The 18,644-nt window shown below is 51.8% G+C and overlaps 1 protein-coding gene across 2 annotated transcripts in view; it reads left to right on the top strand.

The window, feature by feature from the left end:
- The first annotated feature begins 7,681 nt into the window (after positions 1-7,681).
- Positions 7,682-18,644, top strand: part of Sdsl (serine dehydratase like) — a 12,403-nt gene continuing 1,440 nt past the window's right edge. The window contains exons 1-8 of one of the 2 annotated variants that reach the window (XM_005371861.3): positions 7,682-7,733; positions 11,332-11,402; positions 11,736-11,929; positions 12,091-12,130; positions 12,828-12,967; positions 14,614-14,702; positions 15,200-15,427; positions 17,990-18,114. In XM_005371861.3, the coding sequence (XP_005371918.1) occupies positions 11,756-11,929; positions 12,091-12,130; positions 12,828-12,967; positions 14,614-14,702; positions 15,200-15,427; positions 17,990-18,114 (796 nt within the window). In that variant the 5' untranslated portion in view covers positions 7,682-7,733; positions 11,332-11,402; positions 11,736-11,755. Of the gene's footprint in view, positions 7,734-11,331; positions 11,403-11,735; positions 11,930-12,090; positions 12,131-12,328; positions 12,968-14,613; positions 14,703-15,199; positions 15,428-17,989; positions 18,115-18,644 lie in introns of those variants that run through there. The other variant, XM_026778386.1, reaches the window with a different exon arrangement.

Below are 18,644 nucleotides of genomic sequence, written 5' to 3'. Positions count from 1 at the left end.
AGAAAAGTTGGGCAGTTGCTGGACACTTAGTATGTGGCCATGAAACAACCACAGCCCAGCCACATGGTGCCTCACACCCGCGATCCCAGAAGTTGCAGAGGCAGAGGCGGGGGAACTACACGTTTGAGGTCAGCCTGGATTAAAGAGTGAGATCTTGTCTCAAAATAGAAAGAAGGGGCGGAGGGGAGAATGGGACTCAGCCACTGAACCCCAAATTAGTGTCAAACCATAAAAGACGTTAGTTTAGAGTGGAAATGAGGCTCAGGTCCCAGAGATAGTGAGAGGCGGGACTTCCAAGCCTGTGATTGACAGAGCTACTTACCTCCATCCTCTAGGGACATATAAAAGGGCAGATGGGTAAGACCCAGAGGATTGGGGGTTCAACCCTGGCTCTGCTGTTACTAGATATGCAGCTCTGGGCAAGATGGCCTCCCACAGCCTTTGATTTTTCATTTGTAAATGGGAATAGACGCCAGCACCTGTGCGCCAGGCTCTGGAGATGTGAGTGTGTGTTAGGTCTCTCACCTTAAAACTGAACAGGCAGCCAGTGTTTATTAGTAGTCTTCATCATCACCATCACCGCGATTACTATGGACACCATCATCTTCATCATCGCTATCTTTACTACAGTCAACCCCATCCCCATCACTACCACGACCTAGAACTGGGAGGTCTTACACCTAAAATCTCTTTCAGCTCTACTCCAAGCCTCTGGCCTGTTTCTGGCTGTGTGAAGAGGCCTGTGTATCCACAAGGGCGCACACACACTAACACGCATGCACACTGACAGGCAGACGGTCCAACTGCTTCTTTCTCTGGCCTCCCCAAGAATGCTCTCTTGTCCTGATGGCTGTGCCAAGAACACCGATGGACGCAGCGTGGCGATAGCGCAATCGGCTTGCCCTGGCACCCCCCTCCCAGGCGGAACAAGCTGCACATTGTCATTTTCCCTCTGATCACCCACAACAGGGATGGCCACAGGGTGTGGGTCAAAGGCATGAGATAGGCAAGCTGGGGTAACATGGTTATCACAAAGCTCTTGTGTAAGAAACATAATGAAGGCAATATACAGCAAACCATCAGTCAACATCAAACTAAATGGGGAGAAACTCAAAGCGATTCCTCTGAAATCAGGAACAAGACAAGGCTGTCAACTCCATATCTATTCAACAGAGCAGTACTTGAAGTTCTAGCTAGAGCAATAAGACAGCAGAAGGAGATCAAGGGAACACAAAGCCATTGTGTGGATACATTCATCTCTGGTTTCTCTGTACCAACACCCTATTGCCAGAGTAATGGCAATATGTATCCTGTATGTATCTGACTTCCTTTGACCCATGTTGTAGGTAAGGACAGGCCTGGGGGACGGCGTTTACTGAGAGTCATAGGGGCAAGGGTAACTTGGAGGATGGTAACTTGGGAATTCTTAGTTTTTAGGGAACACAGAGCTGATGGAGAGGGTTGGACCGGTGACAGTCAGGTGGACCAAGCAGTTCGGATACACCTGGAGGTCTAGATATCATTATTTTAGATTAAATTCGAGTCAGGGTCTCACGTAGCCCAGGCTGGCCTTCAACTCACTCAGTTGCTGAAGATATCTTTCAACTCCTGATTCTCCTGCCTTCACCTTCGGAATGCTGAGATCATAGGTGAGTGCCAACTGTGCCTACTTCACCTGGTACTGAGGATCAAATGCAGGGCCTTGTACATGCTGGAAAAGCACTCTGCCAACTCAGCCATGTTCCCAGCCCCACCCCTTTCCAGCCCTTTCACACAGGCCTCCTTCCCACCTCAGTCCAGTCCAGCATCTCAAGGTGGTATGATTTTTGCATCTGTGGGGAGAGTCCCTGGAGATACGTTAGATGTACCAGAGTGGAGAATGTCAGGCTTAGTTACACACAATGCCCGGCGCAGCTCCAGATACCAACAGCCACGTCTAAGGAACCACTCCAGGGTAACACGAATGACACCCAATCCTCCTTGTTCTGCCATCTCTGTTCCTGGCACTGCGGCCATGACTTAACCTCGTGTACAAAACATGTTCTATTACAACTGCTGCTGAAACAGAGCCCCGAGAGGCGTCACATGGGCATGGTGGCTCATACCCATCACCCTAGCACATGGGAGGCCGAGGTGGGAGAATTGCTACAGGTTTGAGGCCAGACTGGGGTACAGAAAGAGACTGTGTCTCTAAAGAAAAGGAAAAAGTGGCCTGGTGTGGTAAATCTGTAAACCTGGCTCTTGGGGGGCAGAAACGGGAGGATCAGGAGTTTGACGTCATCTGGTGGATTCAAAGCTAGCCTGGGATACATGAGAACTTGTCTCGAAAAAAATAAAACGTGGCACACGGACACACACACACACACACACACACAGCTGGAAAGACGGCTCAATGGGTAAAGACATTTGCTGCCAAGCCTGATGACTCCCACAGATTGTCATATGACCCTCACATGTATGCCATGGCACATGCACAAAACCCCAAATAAATAAATAAATCTAAAAAAAACCCATTTTTTAAATGTTAAAAAAAAAGAGTTTGTTTGAATAGGGAGTCTCCCTTGCTTTGGACTCTGTGTCCAACCTCTGTGGTCCCTGCTGGGGGACTTGGCAGCCACTGGGCTCTTTTCACCGTGGTCACCTGCTGCAACCCTCGCTGGACGGGTGGGGCCTCTGAGAACCCTCTAGGGTTTCCCAGTGGCACTGTCCCTTGCTGACTCCCCCTGTGCGTCATTCCTAGTGACAAACAGTCTTTGCTGATCCCTGATGTGTAAAATCAGCCACCAAGCCAAGGTCAGGACCTGGCAATAGCTGGAGCCTCTCCACAAGGTTATCATTGCCCATGGTGACCCATGGTGACCCGTGCTGGACGTGGGGAGCTGGGCCAGGTCCCATGCCCTTAGAGACCCCGAGAGAGACAAAGCTGCAGCTCCTTGACAAATGAGGAGTGAAAGAACCTCACACCGCAAGGGCACGTACACTGCTTAATTTGAGACAACAGGGCTGTTTTTTTTTTTTTTTCCCTTCTCCTAGGGGTTGCAGCAAATACTACTACTTGAATAATAGTAATGTGAGAACCTTCTGGAGCTCCAGCCCATAGCACCCCTTCAGGGGCGGTGGACAGCAGGGTCAGGGCCTGTCCCCAGCCCTCCCCACACCAAGGTTTTCATCTGTCACAAACTCTTTCTATTTCTCTGAAGTCCAAGGGGTTTTGTTCTATGGGCCAGGGTCTCACTATGTAGCCCAGGCTGGCCTTGAACCCTTCATTCTCCTGCTTCAGCCTCCGAGTTCTGGGACCAGAGGTGCACACCACTATACCCAGATTAGCTATGGGTTTGTTCGTTGTAAGGTGGGTTCTCCCATAGCCCAGGCTGGCCTTGAATTTCCTTTATAGCCAAAAATGGCCTTCCTCTTCCTCTTCTCTATCCAGTCTCCACCTGCCAAATGTTGAGATTTCAGGCATTCATCACCACACCTGGCTTAGGTATGCATTTTTAAGTCTCTAGGGAGGCGCGCCCCGGTTGACTGTCCCTCAAAAACCCAATTAGTCACTTTTTTTTTTTTAAAAAAAAAAAAAACTAACTCCTTCCCTTGCTCTGGGCAAATGAGTTGTGGTGGTGAAGAGTGTCTCTGCCAGGGTTTCAAACTCAAATACATCTGAGGTTCAGTCACAAGCTATTGGGTGCGGGCTGGGGGGATAGGGTGACCACAGGACTGTGACTTTCCAGAGAGGATGGTATAGCTTAGCTCTGCTCATGGAAATAATGCCCTAAGGTTGGATTCTCAGGCCTGCAATGATCAAACTTCTTGGTCCGGGGTGGGGAGTCTTTGAACTTGGCTGAGGATTCACGCTGTGTTGTGTGTGGGAAGACCCAGATTTCCTTGCTCTCAGTCGCTGCTCACTGGCTGCCCTGGTGGCTTCACCTGCCAGGTCCCTGCTCCTACCTAGTGACTGAGAAGCCGTGCAAAGAGGACTATGGGGTGAGACTTGTGACAGAGGCAGAAAGGTCTCTTTGTCCTGGGAACAGGGTGCACAGCTGGGGCTGAGGTGGTGAAATGAGGATTAATGAGCAACCCAGAGGACTGGCATGGTGGCTGTGTGGTGGCCTGAGGTGTCAGGGACAGGAGCTGGCTGACAAACATAGCCTCCCCCCCTCCATTAGCCTTCCCAGCCCACCCTCCCCCTCATTCCAGCCAGCCAGCCAGCCAGCGGCTGTGGAGCCCAGCCCCTCTGCCGCTCAGCCTCCGGCTCTGCCCCTGCTATGTGACCTTGCGCAAATGACTTGGGTTCTCCGAACTTGTCTCTTCAGTGTGGGGTTGATTTTAATGGTTTCTTTTTGTACAGGTAATTGTACATTCTGTGATGAAATGACTCCATAGGCTTCTTAGGAAACCTCTTTTACAGCCATAGGGATGATAACAGAGTGCCAGCTGTCGGCCCCAGTGTCTGCTCTACCAGGACACGAGGCCCATATCTCCCCCCCCCCCACACACACACACAGAGCTCAGACAAGGCAGAGAGAGGTTGAATGATCTGCCTGGGGCCCCAGCCAGGAAGTGGTGTTGCTATTATGTGCATCAGAGCCTGTTCCAAGATCTGTGTTCTGGATCCTCCCCATGGGAGCACTGTGCCATTCTGTTTTCTTTCATTTTTTGGTTTTCATTTAAACAAATTTAAAATTACATTTGGTGTGTGTGCGTGCGTGTGTGCGCGCGTGTTTGTACACACATGTGTGTGAGAGCGTGTGTGAGCATGTGTGCGTGCATGTGTGTGAGCGTGTGTGTACGCGCACGTGTGTGTGCGCCCATGTGTGTGTGTGAGTGTGTGTGCGCCCATGTGTGTGAGCGAGCATGTGTGTGCGCCCGTGTGTGTGAGCGTGTGTGTGTGCCCGTGTGTGTGCCCGTGTGTGTGTGTGTGAGCGTGTGTGCACGCACATGTGTGTGAGAGCATGTGTGAGCATGTGTGCGTTCATGTGTGTGTGTGCCCGTGTGTGTGTGAGCGTGTATGTGCGCCCGTGTGTGTGAGCGTGTGTGCATGCACATGTGTGTGAGAGCGTGTGTGAGCATGTGTGTGTGCGTGTGTGTGTACGCGCACGTGTGTGTTGGTGCACTTGTGTACCACAGCATGTATGTGGAGGTCAGAGGTCCATTTTTTGGCATCGGTCCTCTCCTTCCACCATGTGGTCCTGGGAACCGAACCCAGGACATCAGTTTGGTGACAAATGTTCTCACCTGGCAGACCATCTCAACAGTCCTGTTTGTCTGTTTTTGTTTTGAGACAGTCTTGCTGTTGAATTTACAGCAATCCTCCTGCCTCAGCCTCTAGAGTGGTGAGATTACAGGTGTACTAGCACTTGGCTTGTCTTATTACTTATGATTTTTCTTTTAAAAATGATTTAGTTCAGCACTGTGGTGTATACCTTTAATCCCGGCACTCAAGAGGCAGAGGCAGGAGGATCTCTGTGAGTCTGAGGCCAGCCTGATCTACAGAGTGAGTTCCAGGGCAGCCAAGGCTACATGAAGAAACCCTGTTTCAAAAATACAAAATAATAATAATACTTTTTTTTTTTTTTTGCTTCTTGTTGTTTTTGTTTTTTGTTTTGTTTTGTTGAGACAGGGTCTCACCATGTAGCCTTGGTTGTCCTGGAACTTGCTCTGTAGACCAGGCTGGCCTTGAACTCACAGAGATCTGCCTGCCTCTACCTCCCGAGTGCTGGGGTTAAAAGCGTGCGCCACCACCGCCCTGCTTATTATTTTCATTGTGTGTATGGTGTGTGGGGTTATGTGCATGTGAGCTGTGTGTATGGTGTGTGGGGTTATGTGCATGTGAGCGAGTGCGGCGCCCATATCGGTGTCAGACCCGCTGGGACTGGAGTTACAGACCATTGTGAGCCGCCTGATGTAGGTGCTGGGAACTGAACTTGAGTCTTCTTCAGGGCAGCACATGCTCTTAACCACTTAGCCAGTGACCCCCTCTGTGTGTGTGTGCACGGGTGCATGTGTGCATGTGTGTTGTGTGTGTGCTCCCCTGCCTGGGCGTGCAGCTGTAATCCTAGCACTTGGATGGTGGAGTCGAGAAGATAAGATGTCCAGTAAGACGCAGCAAGTTTAGGGCTAGCTTAAACTATACATACAAGATCCCACTGCAAGAAAAACTAAGGAGACTTCGTTCCCAGGGGCTTGTGGTAGAAAGCTTAACAGACGTATGCAAAGTTCTGGGTTCCTAGTCTTAGTACTGGCGATGAGAGGCCTGAGAATGCGCTGTTGGTATACCATAGGCATGTAATAAATGCAGATCCTTGTTTAAATATGCTATTGGTATACCATAGGCGTGTAATAAATGCAGATCCTTGTCAATAGCTGGAGTGTTCCTCTACCAGGAAGCCTTTCTCCAGATTCCATCCTCCAGCCACTGCAGAGACCTTCTGCTCTCTGTTCTTTTGTGTGAGACCAGGCACCTGACAACGATGAGAGAGGTGTGAGGGCAGAAGTAGGTTGGGCAGGGCCCCAGTCATGGATTCTGGCTAAGCAGCTCCACAGGTAGCCAGGGGTTAATCATCAATCACAGGAGGGGAGCGGTCACACTGCCCTAAGGGACACCTATGTTGCCTGGCCCTTCTGAATCTTGCCTCTCATTTTGTATTTAGGGAAACTGAGGCTCAGGATGGAGGAAGCCTAGGGTCTCAGCATTGTCCAGTGAGATGGGGACAGAGGAGACACAAGAATCTGACCCTTCCTCCTGGGAGCTAGAGAGCCATATCCTCAGAACTTCTAAGTACTTCTGTGACCCTGCCCTGTCCTCACTCCATACCTGTGGGCTCCCAACATCCTACCTGCTCCCACCTCCCACAGCACGGGCATCCCGAGTGCTGGGAGAAAGCGGGGACACGCTGTCTTGTTTGAGGTTAAAGGTCTCAGGTCTTGGCAGTGGTAGGTGTCTGGTAAATATTTATTTATTGGATGCGTGAAGGAATGAGCAGCCATTGCTATGAGCAGTAAATACCAGCCAGGCTTCTGCTGGCTATGAAACAGCAGAGAGGGGAATGGGACGTGAGAGTCACCCTTCCTGTTCAGACAGGATAACAGCTCCTCCTTGTCTTCTATCTTCCTTTTATTTTATTTTATTTTATTTTTATAACAGATTCTCTCCATGTAGCCCCAAGTGTCCTGGAACTTGCTATATAGAACAGGCTGACCTTGAACTTACGGAGAACCTTCCACCTCTGCCTCTGCCTCCTGAGTAGTGGCATTAAAGGCGTGTGCCACTATGCCTGTACTGCATTTTTGTTTTCTTGTCTCAAACTTAAGATGGCCCCAGTGTGGTCTGGGGAAAGTGGCCTGACCTAAGAACAGCTCTGGATATGTTGGATCTAGGGTGGCTGTGTTAGGAAGGTCATCCAAGGTGAGAGGTTCCTTAGGCCTCTTGCTGGCCAGCCCCTGTGGATGGATGTTGTCTTTTCTGAGCCTCCATTGCCCCATCTGCCAGAAGAACCCACCAGGTCATTAACGAGCCATGAGCTGCATGAGGAAGGAGGGGAGGATTGGATATCCCCCTGAGTTCATCTTTGCTGATTTGGTTGTGAGTCTTCACAGGACTCCAGAATCAGGAACTGTCCCTTTAACAGGGAGGAGGGGCCAGGCCCTGGTGGCGGAAGCTCATCTAGTGGCCTGAGTCCAGGTTAGTCCTGGCTGAGCTGTAGGCTGTGCTGGTCTGGGGACTGTCCTTCCGGAAGGTAAGCGTAGCACTGTGGGAGTGGCCAGGAGCTGTGTGGTGTTTGCAGGGTGCAGCAAGTGGGTGTGAGGGTGGCTACTACCCCAGGAGCAGCTGCCCTGTCTCTCACCTCACTGGAGGTGGGCTCTGGGGACCCTGAGGGTGGATACCGGGTTGTGCAGGTGGGAGGGGCATTCAGCCTGACTTTCTAGACTTTCTCCTGGCTCAACTGCTGTATGGTACCCAGTGGTCCCTGGGAAAAGCACTTGGAACTGTCGGGGTTGGAAGGAGGGTGGGTGAGAGTGAGCAGCCCTTATCAATAAGTCCCAGGATGGAGTCACAGCTGTCTCTCCACTGCCTTACCCAGCATAGGGAGGTCCAGCCTCCTGCTCAGGCCCGGGAGCTGTCACAGTGGGGAGCTGAACCAATGGGGTCCCTAGGTTTGCTCAGATGGTCTCCACCCTGATGACGATGAGGTTGCTGTCACCAAGAGAGGTCTGGGGACAGAGTTTCAGTTCTGTTTGTTTTTACCTTTGTTCTTTCAAGACAGGGTCTCTCCCCCCTCCCCCCTTCTGTGTGTGTGTGTGTCTGTAATGCTGGCTGTCCTGGAATTCACTCTGTAGACCAGGCTGGCCTGGAACTCACAGTGATCCACCTGCCTCTGCCTCCGGAGTGCTGGGATTAAAGGCGTGCACCACTGTTTCCTGGCGAGTTTCAGTTTTTGAGGATAATGGTCAGCAAAGTGCCAAACAGCCTCATTTTCAATAAATGATGAGGAGGAGGAACAGGAGGACACTGGCAGCCCAGGAGCTAAGATGGGAAAGCACACACTCGGGTTTGAACTCTGAGCCAAGCTTCCTGTGTACCAACCCCTCTAGGTCACTAACTGTAAGATAGAGTTAAATACAGGACTCCGTCAGGGGTTCACAGTGCGTTCAGAGATAACTAGGAAGTGCTGGGCACGTTGCCTGGCTCCCAGCAAGCCCCACACAACAGTTGGCTCTTATCAAGTCACACCAGGTACAATGGGCTCCTTCACTCTGTGGTTGAATTTAACCCTCATGAGGACTGTGAGCCATGTAGCACCGCATCCAGTGTGTGGCATGGTTCGTGTTAGCTCATTAGTATCTTCCTGGTCCAAGAGTTCTTTCCTGGCTCCATGCCCAAAGGAGACACTTTTGTTCATCTTTAATATCCATGGTTTCCTGTTATTTTGTTGGTTTATAGTAGATCTCATCAAACTACAAGCTTGGCTCTGAGGTTGAAGTCTGTCTTCCTCACTGTGCCATCCCTGGGTCCCAAGCCCTAGCCAGGACCATGACATGCAGCATTGGCAGAAGGCCCCAGTCCTCATGGGTCCCCTCAGCCTGTCTAGAAGATTCAGCCTGGAGCGTGGCAGTGCGTGCGATCAGTTCCTCTGCACCATAGCCCCCCAGTTGGGGTGTATATGTATTTGTTTCCATTTTACAGATGTGGAAGTAGGCACAGAGTGGTTGAGACACTTCCATGGGTCACACAGCTGGGGGTGGCTCTGGTCTCTGGTTAGCCCCCAAACCTATGATCTGGGCTTGCAAGACAGAGGTGTGGGCTAAGCCAGGCTATGAGGGGTGTCTTAGTTAGGTTACTATTGCTGTGATAAACACCATGGCCAAGAGCAACTTGGAGAAGAAAGGGTTTATTTGGCTTACACTTCCATATCTTATTTGTCACGGAAGGAAGTCAGGACAGGAACTCAAAAGGACAGGAACCTGGAGGCAGGAGCTGATGCAGAGGCCATGGAGGGTGCTGCTTACTGATCTGTTTCCCATGGCTTGCTCAGCCTGCTTTCTTATAGAACCCAGGACCAGCAGCCCAGGGCACCACCCACTACGGGCTGGGCTCTCCCACATCAATCATCAATTAAGAAAATACACGACAAAGCCAGTCTGCTAGGGTTGTTTTCTCAGCTGAGGGTCCTCTCCCTAAACGACTCCAGCTTTGGTCAAGTCGACATACAAACTAGCCAGTGCAGGGAGTTTGGGGACCAGGTACAGACCATAGGCCCTCTTTCCCTGTGAGAGGTCTGCTTTGTCTTTGCCTTGTCTGGGGAGTTCCAGGGCCATCCTGACAAAGGGTCAGATTCACGGACCAGTTCCCTTTTTGAGCCCCTTGAGTAAGAGTGGGGTTCAGGCTCCAGGTCCAGAGGGATAGCGTGCAACCTGCCCCCTGGTGGTCAGCCTTGAAACTGCAAAGGACCGCACCAATTTTATTTATTTTTTTGTCCCTTCGGTGATTTGAAATAAGGCCTTCACAGTTCAAGGCTATCCTTAAACTCACTCTGTAGCTCAGGCTGGTCTTGAACTCTCAATCCTCTTGCCTCAGTTTCCTAAGTTTGAATGCAGGGATTACAAGTGTGAGCAACAACCCAGTTTCTTCCTTTTCCCAACATTCCTTATTTGTTTTTTTGTTTGTTTACTTATAGACAAGGTCTCTCTGTGTAGCCCTGGTAGGCCTATAACTCTCTTTGTAGACCAGGTAGACTTGGAATTCATAGATCTTTATGTCTCTGCCTCCTGCATGATGGGATCAAAGGCTACGCACTACCACGTCCATCTACCTCCCTCTCTGAAAATTGTATTTATTATTAGTGCATGTGTGTGTGTGTGTGTGTGAGAGACAGACAGACAGACAGACAGACAGACAGAGGAGAGAGAGGAGAGAGGGGGGAGAGAGAGGATAGGGAGAGAGGAGAGAGAGAAGAGAAAGAGGAGAGAGAAAGAGGGAGAGAGAGAGAGGAGAGAGAGAGGAGAGGGAGGGAAAGAGAGGGGAGAGAAAGAGGAGAGAGAGGAGACCTACTCTGTGAACTAGGTTCTTTCCTTCCACTTTTAAGTGGTTCCTGGGGATCAAAGCCAGGTCATCTGGCTTACGTGACAAGCAGCATTTGCTGAGCCATCTCGCCAGACTCTTTTGCAATTTTTTTTTTTTTTTTTGATTTTCGAGACAGGGTTTCTCCATAGCTTTTTGGTTCCTGTCCTGGAACTAGCTCTTGTAGACCAGGCTGGCCTCGAACTCCCAGAAATCCGCCTGCCTCTGCCTCCCGAGTGCTGGGATTAAAGGCATGCGCCACCACCGCCCAGCTTCTTTTGCAATCTTTTAAAATTTATTTTTATGTGTGTGTTTGCCTGCATAGATGCCTGTACACCGTGTGCAAGCTGTGCCCAAGCTGGCCAAAAGAGGGCATCAGACCCCCCTAGAATGGGGATTATAGCGGTTTATGAGGGTACTGGGATCTGAACCTGAGTCCTTTGCAAGGGCATCGAGTGCTCTTAACTGCTGAGCCAGCATCTCAGCCCCCCCCCCTTTATGCTTTAAGACAGATCTTGTACAGCCCTGGCTGGGTTTCAGACTTGCTGTGTAGCTGGTGTAAAATCAGCACCTCATTGAGTCTGGACAAATGTAGACCTTTGTAAAGCTGCGTATGCATGTACATCAGAAACAAAACAAGAGCTTACTGGCCAGTGTGACATCATAGCGTTATAATCCCAATACTAAGGAGGATGGTGGGTTCCAGGCCAAACTGGGCTACACAGGGAGACCCTGTCTGTCAATAGTAACTACAACAGAAGCATCTTTCCTTTCAGAGATACAGGCTGTGGTTGTATAATTGGGAACCGATAACCGGAAAGAGGGCCCAGGACAGCCAAGGGCAAAGGTAAGGGAATAGGGAAGGGCCCTGCCTCCCTGACACCTGCTTCACTTTTTTTTTTATGGAAAAAAATTATGAATGAATGAATGAATTTTTATTACTCTTTGGTCACACTCTGTGTCCCCAGTGCTATGGACAGCCACAGACACCAAGTGAAAGGTACCCAGTACAATCTGCCTTGTTCAGATGGGGAAGCTAAGGTCCAGAGATGGGCAGACACCTGCATGGGCCTTGAAGCTTGGAAGCGGGGTTGGATATGGGGTGGCCAGGACCAGCGGCCTTGACCTTCCCTTCCCCTGTTATAGTTAAGGAATCTGATCCGAGCATGCCCCCTTGCAGGTCGTCTGTGTGCCACAGGAATGGAGGGAGCCTTGGTGGATCACGGCAGGGCTGAGCCTTTCCATAGGGTCACGCCTCTGCTGGAGAGCTGGGCACTGTCTCAGGTGGCAGGCATGCCCGTCTTCCTCAAATATGAGAATGTGCAGCCAGCTGGCTCCTTTAAGATCCGAGGCATCGGACATTTCTGTCAGCAGGTGAAGGAGGGTGGGGAGGGGAGGAGGTCACGCGGGGCTGTGGAGGAAGTGTGGGCAGGAGAGAGGGAGAGGAGTATTGGGTGTGGATGGAGCATCCAGCCACATTCCACAAAGGCCTCCATGACTGGAGTGACCCCCAACTCCATCCTTTCTCTCTCCAGATGGCCATGGAGGGATGCAAACATCTGGTGTGCTCCTCAGGTGACCCCCCCCTCTGTTTTACTAGGAGTCCTTAGGACTGGGGTGGGGGCAGGGGAGCCAGCTAGCACATTGGTCAATGTCCAGAGTTTGCTTACTTGCTTGTTTCCTTCCTTCTTTAGTTCCTCCCCTCCTCCCTCCCTTTCTTCTTCTTTTCTTTGTAAAGGCTATGTTAGGGACTCCTGATTCTCCTGTCTCCCCCTCCTGAGCACTGGGATTGCAGGTCTGCACCATCAGGACCAGTTTAGTTCCATTTTAAGGATTAGCCTCATTCGGGCCACATCTCAGACAGCCACACCCTATCTGTTTTCAGTCCCTTTCCTATAATCCGAGATTTGTAGTGGTCGCAAGTGACAGAGATCCATCTCACAAAGGTTTAAGCTGCAGGTTCCAAGTTCTGAACTTCCTTAGGATAAGCGACTTTTAGAAATGGCTGAATCCAGCCGGTCTCTTCTCTTGCTCTCTGTCTTCTGCTTTTTCTTCTCCTCCTTTTCCTCTTTGTCCAGGCCATACAGAAGCCTGGGCAACATACTTACCCCTGAAGCAGTAACGGGTGAGGAGGTTGCGTTTTCTGATTGGGTTGATGTAGATCAGGTGTCTCCCTCTGCCAGCAGTGGGGCAGATACACAGGTGATTTGCCGGGAGGTGGGGGCGGGGAGGCATGTGAAGTCTGAGGAACTCCTCCCTCCACTGCTCCCAGGGGGCAATGCAGGAATTGCAGCCGCTTACTCGGCTCGGAAGCTGGGCATCCCTGTCACCATTGTGCTCCCAGAGAACACTTCCACGCAGGTGGTGAGGCGGCTGGAGGGGGAGGGGGCCGAGGTCCAGCTGGCTGGGAAGGTAAGGAGAAAGTGGAAAGCAAGGGTGGAGTGGTGGGGGACGGGTGCTGTGTCCTCCCCCACGGCACCCCAGGGCACCGCCTCCACTTATTTTGGACAAACACTGGCCAGAACTAGTGTTTTGGTCTTCGGTCTTCTCTCAGGAGGGTGGAGAGAAGAGAGGATGGGTCGGGCAAGGGCACTTTGAGGGCTGGGACCTCTGGATGTCTTGTCCCATCCCGAGAAGACCCCTGTCAGAGGGCTGGAGAATAGTGTCCCCCATCCTCACTGACACTTGATACTGGGACCTGGAAGGCTGGCAGTCTGATCAGACGAAAAGTCTTTAGTGATGGATGTGTCATGGATGTGTCATTTCTTACTCTGAGACCGCAATAAGAAAGTAATGGGAGCATCAGCAGACCCCACACTGAAGCTGTATCCTCCCAAACCGTGGTGCCCAAAGCTGTATCCTCTAAAGACAGGATTTCTCTGTGTAGCCCTGGCTGTCCTGGAGCTCACTATGTAGGTAGACCAGGCTGGCCTTGAACTCACAGAGATCCACCTGCTTCTGCCTCCCAAGTGCTGGGATGAAAGGCGTGCGCCACCACCCACTGATTTCTGCTTCTCTGCTACCTTCCACTCACCCACCCACCCATCCCGGAAGAAGGCAGGGCGGAGAGGGAAGCCCACTCTGCAGGACAGGGCATGTGTGTGCCGTCTGGGGTGTCCCAGAGTTCAGGAGGGTTGTGCCCCCTGAGTGGGCCACAGCAGCTCTCAATCCTTATTGGTGGAGCCTGTCCCAAGCAGCCCACTTTGTCCACTCCTCAGCCAGGCACTATGATCAGGGGACACCCAGAGGTGAGCTCTGGGTGACCTATGGTGGAGACGGGTGTCAGGAGCCATCTCTGCCCACATCTATGCTTCAGCTCACCGTGGGTCACCGTTGGGTGACATGGACTCTCATGGATAGACTGCAGGGATCCAGCTGTGTTGAATTAGGAGCGGCGGGGCTGCGTCCCAGGCACCCAGCTGCCCACACGGCTAGCTTAAGCTTATGCCTCGAAATAATTACACGGAAACTGTATTCTTTTAAACACCGCTTGGCCCATTATATCTAGCCTTTTCTCGGCTAACTCTCGCACCTGGACTAGCCCATTTCTAATAATCTGTTTTAGTCCACGAGGTGGCTTACCAGGGATGATCTTAACCTGTGTCTGCCTGGAGTGGGAGAATCATGGCGACTCTCTGACTCAGCTTCTTTCTCCCAGCATTCTGTTCTGTTTACTCCACCCACCTAAGGGTGGGTCTATCAAATGGGCCTAGGCAGTTTCTTTATTAATAAGAAATCACTCCCACATCACGGCTGAAATGTGGGGTTGGTGTGAGGGATTTGTCCCCTCCTGTGGCCCCAAAGCAGGCTCCATGTCACCAGCCCTGGAGTCCTTTGGCTCTGCACACACTGGGTTGTTCTGGTCCTGCTGTCATAGGGACTCGGATCCCTTTGAGTTTGAGGGACACATGTGGTGTCCTTTGGCCCACACAGAGGCTGCAGGCCTCATCCTGGGAGGTGTGGTCTCATTCAGGGGAGATCTCCTCTAGCTCTGTAGGTGACCACAGTCCCTGTGGAGTCTGCACCCCAACTTTTTCCAGGGCTGCTACTTCCTTTAGGTCTGGGATGAAGCCAACATAAAGGCGCAAGAATTGGCCACAAGGGACGGCTGGGTGAATGTCTCCCCGTTTGACCATCCCCTGATATGGTGAGGCTTGTGGCTTTGTTTCCAGGGTGCCAGAGCTGGGGGGGGGGAGAGGGACCCTTCCTGAATCAGGGCCTGAGGAAACTAAGACCCAGAAAGGAGAAGAGCCTTCAAAGCCAGACAGACGGGTGTTCAGACTTTGCTTCTTGGGAGTTGTTTTGTGGAAAGCACATAACTGTCCGTGCCTCAGTTTCTCCTTTGATAGAATGGAAAATAGAATATAAAATAGTCCTTATCAAACACGTGCCTTGGGGCCTCATCTGAGAAGATGAGGTAGCAACCAGGAAGCCCACTACTTGCCCAAGGTCAGCTGGTCAGGGGCAGAGACAGGGTTCTCTGCTTCAGAACCCCAGCTGGTCCTAAGTCACAGGCTGGTTCCTCTTAACCCTCTCTGATAGGGGCTTTTCTTCCCAGAGTGGAGAGGGTCGAGTGAGCAAGGATGAGGCAGAGGGGTCTCCTTTCCTGGGAGCCCCATCGTTCGCTCCACCCCCACTCCACAGGGAAGGCCACGCCAGTCTAGTACGGGAGCTGAAGGAGTCGCTGGGGAGCCCGCCGGGTGCCGTGGTACTGGCCGTAGGGGGTGGAGGACTCCTTGCAGGTGTGACAGCTGGCCTGTTGGAGGTAGGCTGGCAACATGTGCCCATTATTGCGATGGAGACCCGAGGGGCACACAGCTTCAACGCGGCCTTGCAGGCAGGCAGGCTGGTCACGCTGCCAGACATCACCAGGTGGGTCTGGATGGAGCATCCGAGGGGGTAGAGGGTGGGGTGTTTCTGTCCTATGGTCTCTTTGTCCAAGGTAGTGGGGGCACCCCAAAGGTCTGCTTGTCCTGAAATTCTTATTTTATTTTACTTGATTTTCCAAGATAAGGTTTCTCTGTAGCTTTGGAGCTGTGTAGACCAGGCTGGCCTCAAACTCATGGAGATCCACTTGTCTCTGCCTCCCAAGTGCTGGGATTAAAAGTGTGCTCCACCACCACCTGGCTTGTCCTGAAATTCTAACCACTGTCGCAAAGATCCAAGTTAGAGGGTGTGGAAAAAAAAAACAACCCGGGTTTATGGGTATACCCCTGTCATCCCAACACGTATGAGGCAGGAGGCTTGAGAGTGGAGTCCAGCCTGAACTTGCATAGACAGACCCTGTCTCAGAATAGGGTGTGGGTGGTGCTGGAGAGGTTCAGTGGGTGTATGCCTGCCTCAGAAGCGTGAAGATTTGATCTCAGATTCTTAGCACCGACATAAAATCTGGGTACAGTGGCAGCACCTGTGACCCCAGCACTGGGAGAGAGGAGAGTGGCATTTCAGAGAGGCTTGCTGGCCACTCAGCTTAACAGAAGAAGTGAACCCCAGATGCAGTGGGTGACCCTGCCTCAAAAACATGCAGATGCAAGCTGGCCAGCTTCCCAGGGCTGCTGGAAGAGATGACCACACACTGGGCCCAGGAGGTAGTAGACCTGGAAGATCAGTAAAGTTCCTGCATTGCCAGCATGAGGACCAGTGTTCAGGCCCTGGGGCCCGTGTAAGACAGCGGAGCATGGTGGTGTGTGCTTGTAGTCTAGTCCTGGGCAGGCAGAGGCAGGTGGAGCCAGGCAAACGAGACCCTGTATATAAGAGAGAGAAAAAGAAAGAAAAGGAAAAAAGGGGGGCTTACTCCAGAGTGACAGCCCAGCTGTTTAGGTCCCAAGCTAGGTACATGCCCCCCAGCCAGGCACAACAGAAAGCACAGGTGAGGCACATGGGGGTGACCTAGGTTCCCCCCTTGGTTTTGGGGGTCACATCTGTCCTCAGTTCCCTTCTTGACCTTGTACTCACATCTACTATGTCATTGTCTTAGCTGTGGTTTCTATAGCTGTGAAGAGACATCGTGACCACGGCTACCCTTAGAAAGAACGTTTAAGGGAGGTGGCAGCTCATGGTTTCAGAGGTTCAGTCCCTTATCCTCATGGTGGGGAGCGGACGTGGTGCTGGAGCAGGAGCTGAGAGTGCATCTTCTTGCAGGCTGCAGGAAGTAGACTGTGACACTGGGTAGTTTCGTGAGCAACGAAAACCTCAAATCCCGCCCCCACAGTGACACACTTCCTCCAGCAAGGCCAAACCTACTCCAGCAATAGTGCCACACCCTATGAGACTATGGGGGCAAATTACATTCAAACCACCACATTGATCCTTGGTGTGGGGCAACAGCCTCCCCTGTCCACTGGACCAGCCTTGTGGCCATTTGTGTGTGTGGGGGGGCATGTGGTACAAAACCACGTTCTTCACTTATTCAAACTGTAGTCAGTATTTTTTTTTGTCCCAGCGGTGGTGGTGCATGCCTTTAATCCCAGCACTAGGAGGCAGAGGCAGGCGGATCTCTGTGAGTTAGAGGCCAGTCTGGTCTACAAGAGCTAGTTCCAGTACAGGCACCAAAAGCTACAGAGAAACCCTGTTTCAAAAATCCAAAAACAAAAAAAAAGTTTTTGAGATGTAGCCCAGCATAGCCTTGAACTCTCTATGTAGTTGAGGATGACCTTGAACTGATCCTCTTTCCATGTGCTAGGATTCTAGGTGCACCCCACCACATCCAGTTATGGGGTGCTGGGGATGGAACCCAGGGCCTCATGCTTGCTGGGTGAGCACTCGTCCCATTTTGTTCGGTGCTGGGAGCGGAGCCCGGGGGTTTCTTCTAGTACCTTATTGAGAGAGTTCAAGGCCAGGCTGGACTCTGGTGTACTGCCACTTAGCTCCACTTCCTTTGTAGCCCAGGCTGGCCTGAACTTTCTCTGTAGCTCACTAAGCTACAGCCCTCTACAAGACTTATTAGCCTTGACTTGTGCCCATCCTCATCCCTCTCCCAAGCCTGCAGCCAAACTCCAGCCTCTCTCCCTCCCTCTGTTGAGGCCTCTTTCTATCCCTGTGATGGCTGAAGGCCCTGACCCCTTGCACATGTCAATTCTATGTCTGGAACACTTCTCATCTGTTTTGCTTGTCTCCCCTTGGGTGTCAGCACAGAGAAACCCCACTGCTGTCTCCTGGGGTACCGGGTTCTGATGCTCCCCACAATGTATCATGTGGGTGCTTATTCATTTGCACCCTCTGCCCTGGCCTCAGACATGGTTCCGACTCTGCGCTCTGACAGGGTCCCTGTCACTAAGTTGTCCAGGCTAGCCCTGAACTCTCTCTCTGTGTAGCCCAGCATGTCTGGGCTTCCTGACATCCTGTCCATCACAGGATGTGGGTGACCTGGGGCTCTGCAGGGTAGGGCTCTGATGTGTCTGCTCTTCCATCTCCCCCCTGCCCACCTCCCTACAGTGTAGCCAGGAGCCTGGGAGCCAAGAGGGTGGCTGCGCGGACCTTGGAGTGTGCGAAGGAGTGTGAGATCCTCTCTGAGGTGGTGGAAGACCAGGAGGCTGTGAAGGCAGTGCAGAGGTTCCTGGGTGAGTGCAACCCAGGCCATCTGTCCACAGCAACCGTGTCCCCAGAGTCTGAGGCAGGGCTGGCTGGGCAGTGATGATGTCACGGGTGTGTCCAGTAGTGGACAGGAGGAGGGGAAGTCTTAGGCAGCTTCAGGATGTTGGCATATGCTCTTCCTACCTTCTTGCCTCTGGATGTCCATCCTGGCCCCATCGCCTAATGCTTGTCCACGGTGATGGCTAGTGATCCAGTATATCCTCCTCCTAGAAGCCACCCTGATCTCCCCACACCCCCTCACTAGCTAGAGACTTCCAATACACTCACCCCTCTGCCCACAGCTTCCTGGTTTTTATCTACTGTTTGGGTGTAACTGGATGGGGGTAGGGCTTTGTGTCTTAGCCACCGTTATGTCCCTAGGGTCTTCCAAACACAGAGGCAGGCAGAGAGTGAGGTATTTGTTGAATGAATGGGTGAATGTACGAGTGAGTGGGGAAGATGAATAATGGATGGATGGGCAGTAGAGGGAGAGAAGGATGAATGGATGTGTAGGGGT

This window comes from Microtus ochrogaster, unplaced genomic scaffold, assembly GCF_000317375.1.
Source record: "Microtus ochrogaster isolate Prairie Vole_2 unplaced genomic scaffold, MicOch1.0 UNK132, whole genome shotgun sequence".
Classification (NCBI taxonomy): Eukaryota; Metazoa; Chordata; class Mammalia; order Rodentia; family Cricetidae; genus Microtus; species Microtus ochrogaster.
Note: the sequence above shows the minus strand (reverse complement) of the source record. Positions and strands in the feature narration are given on the sequence as shown.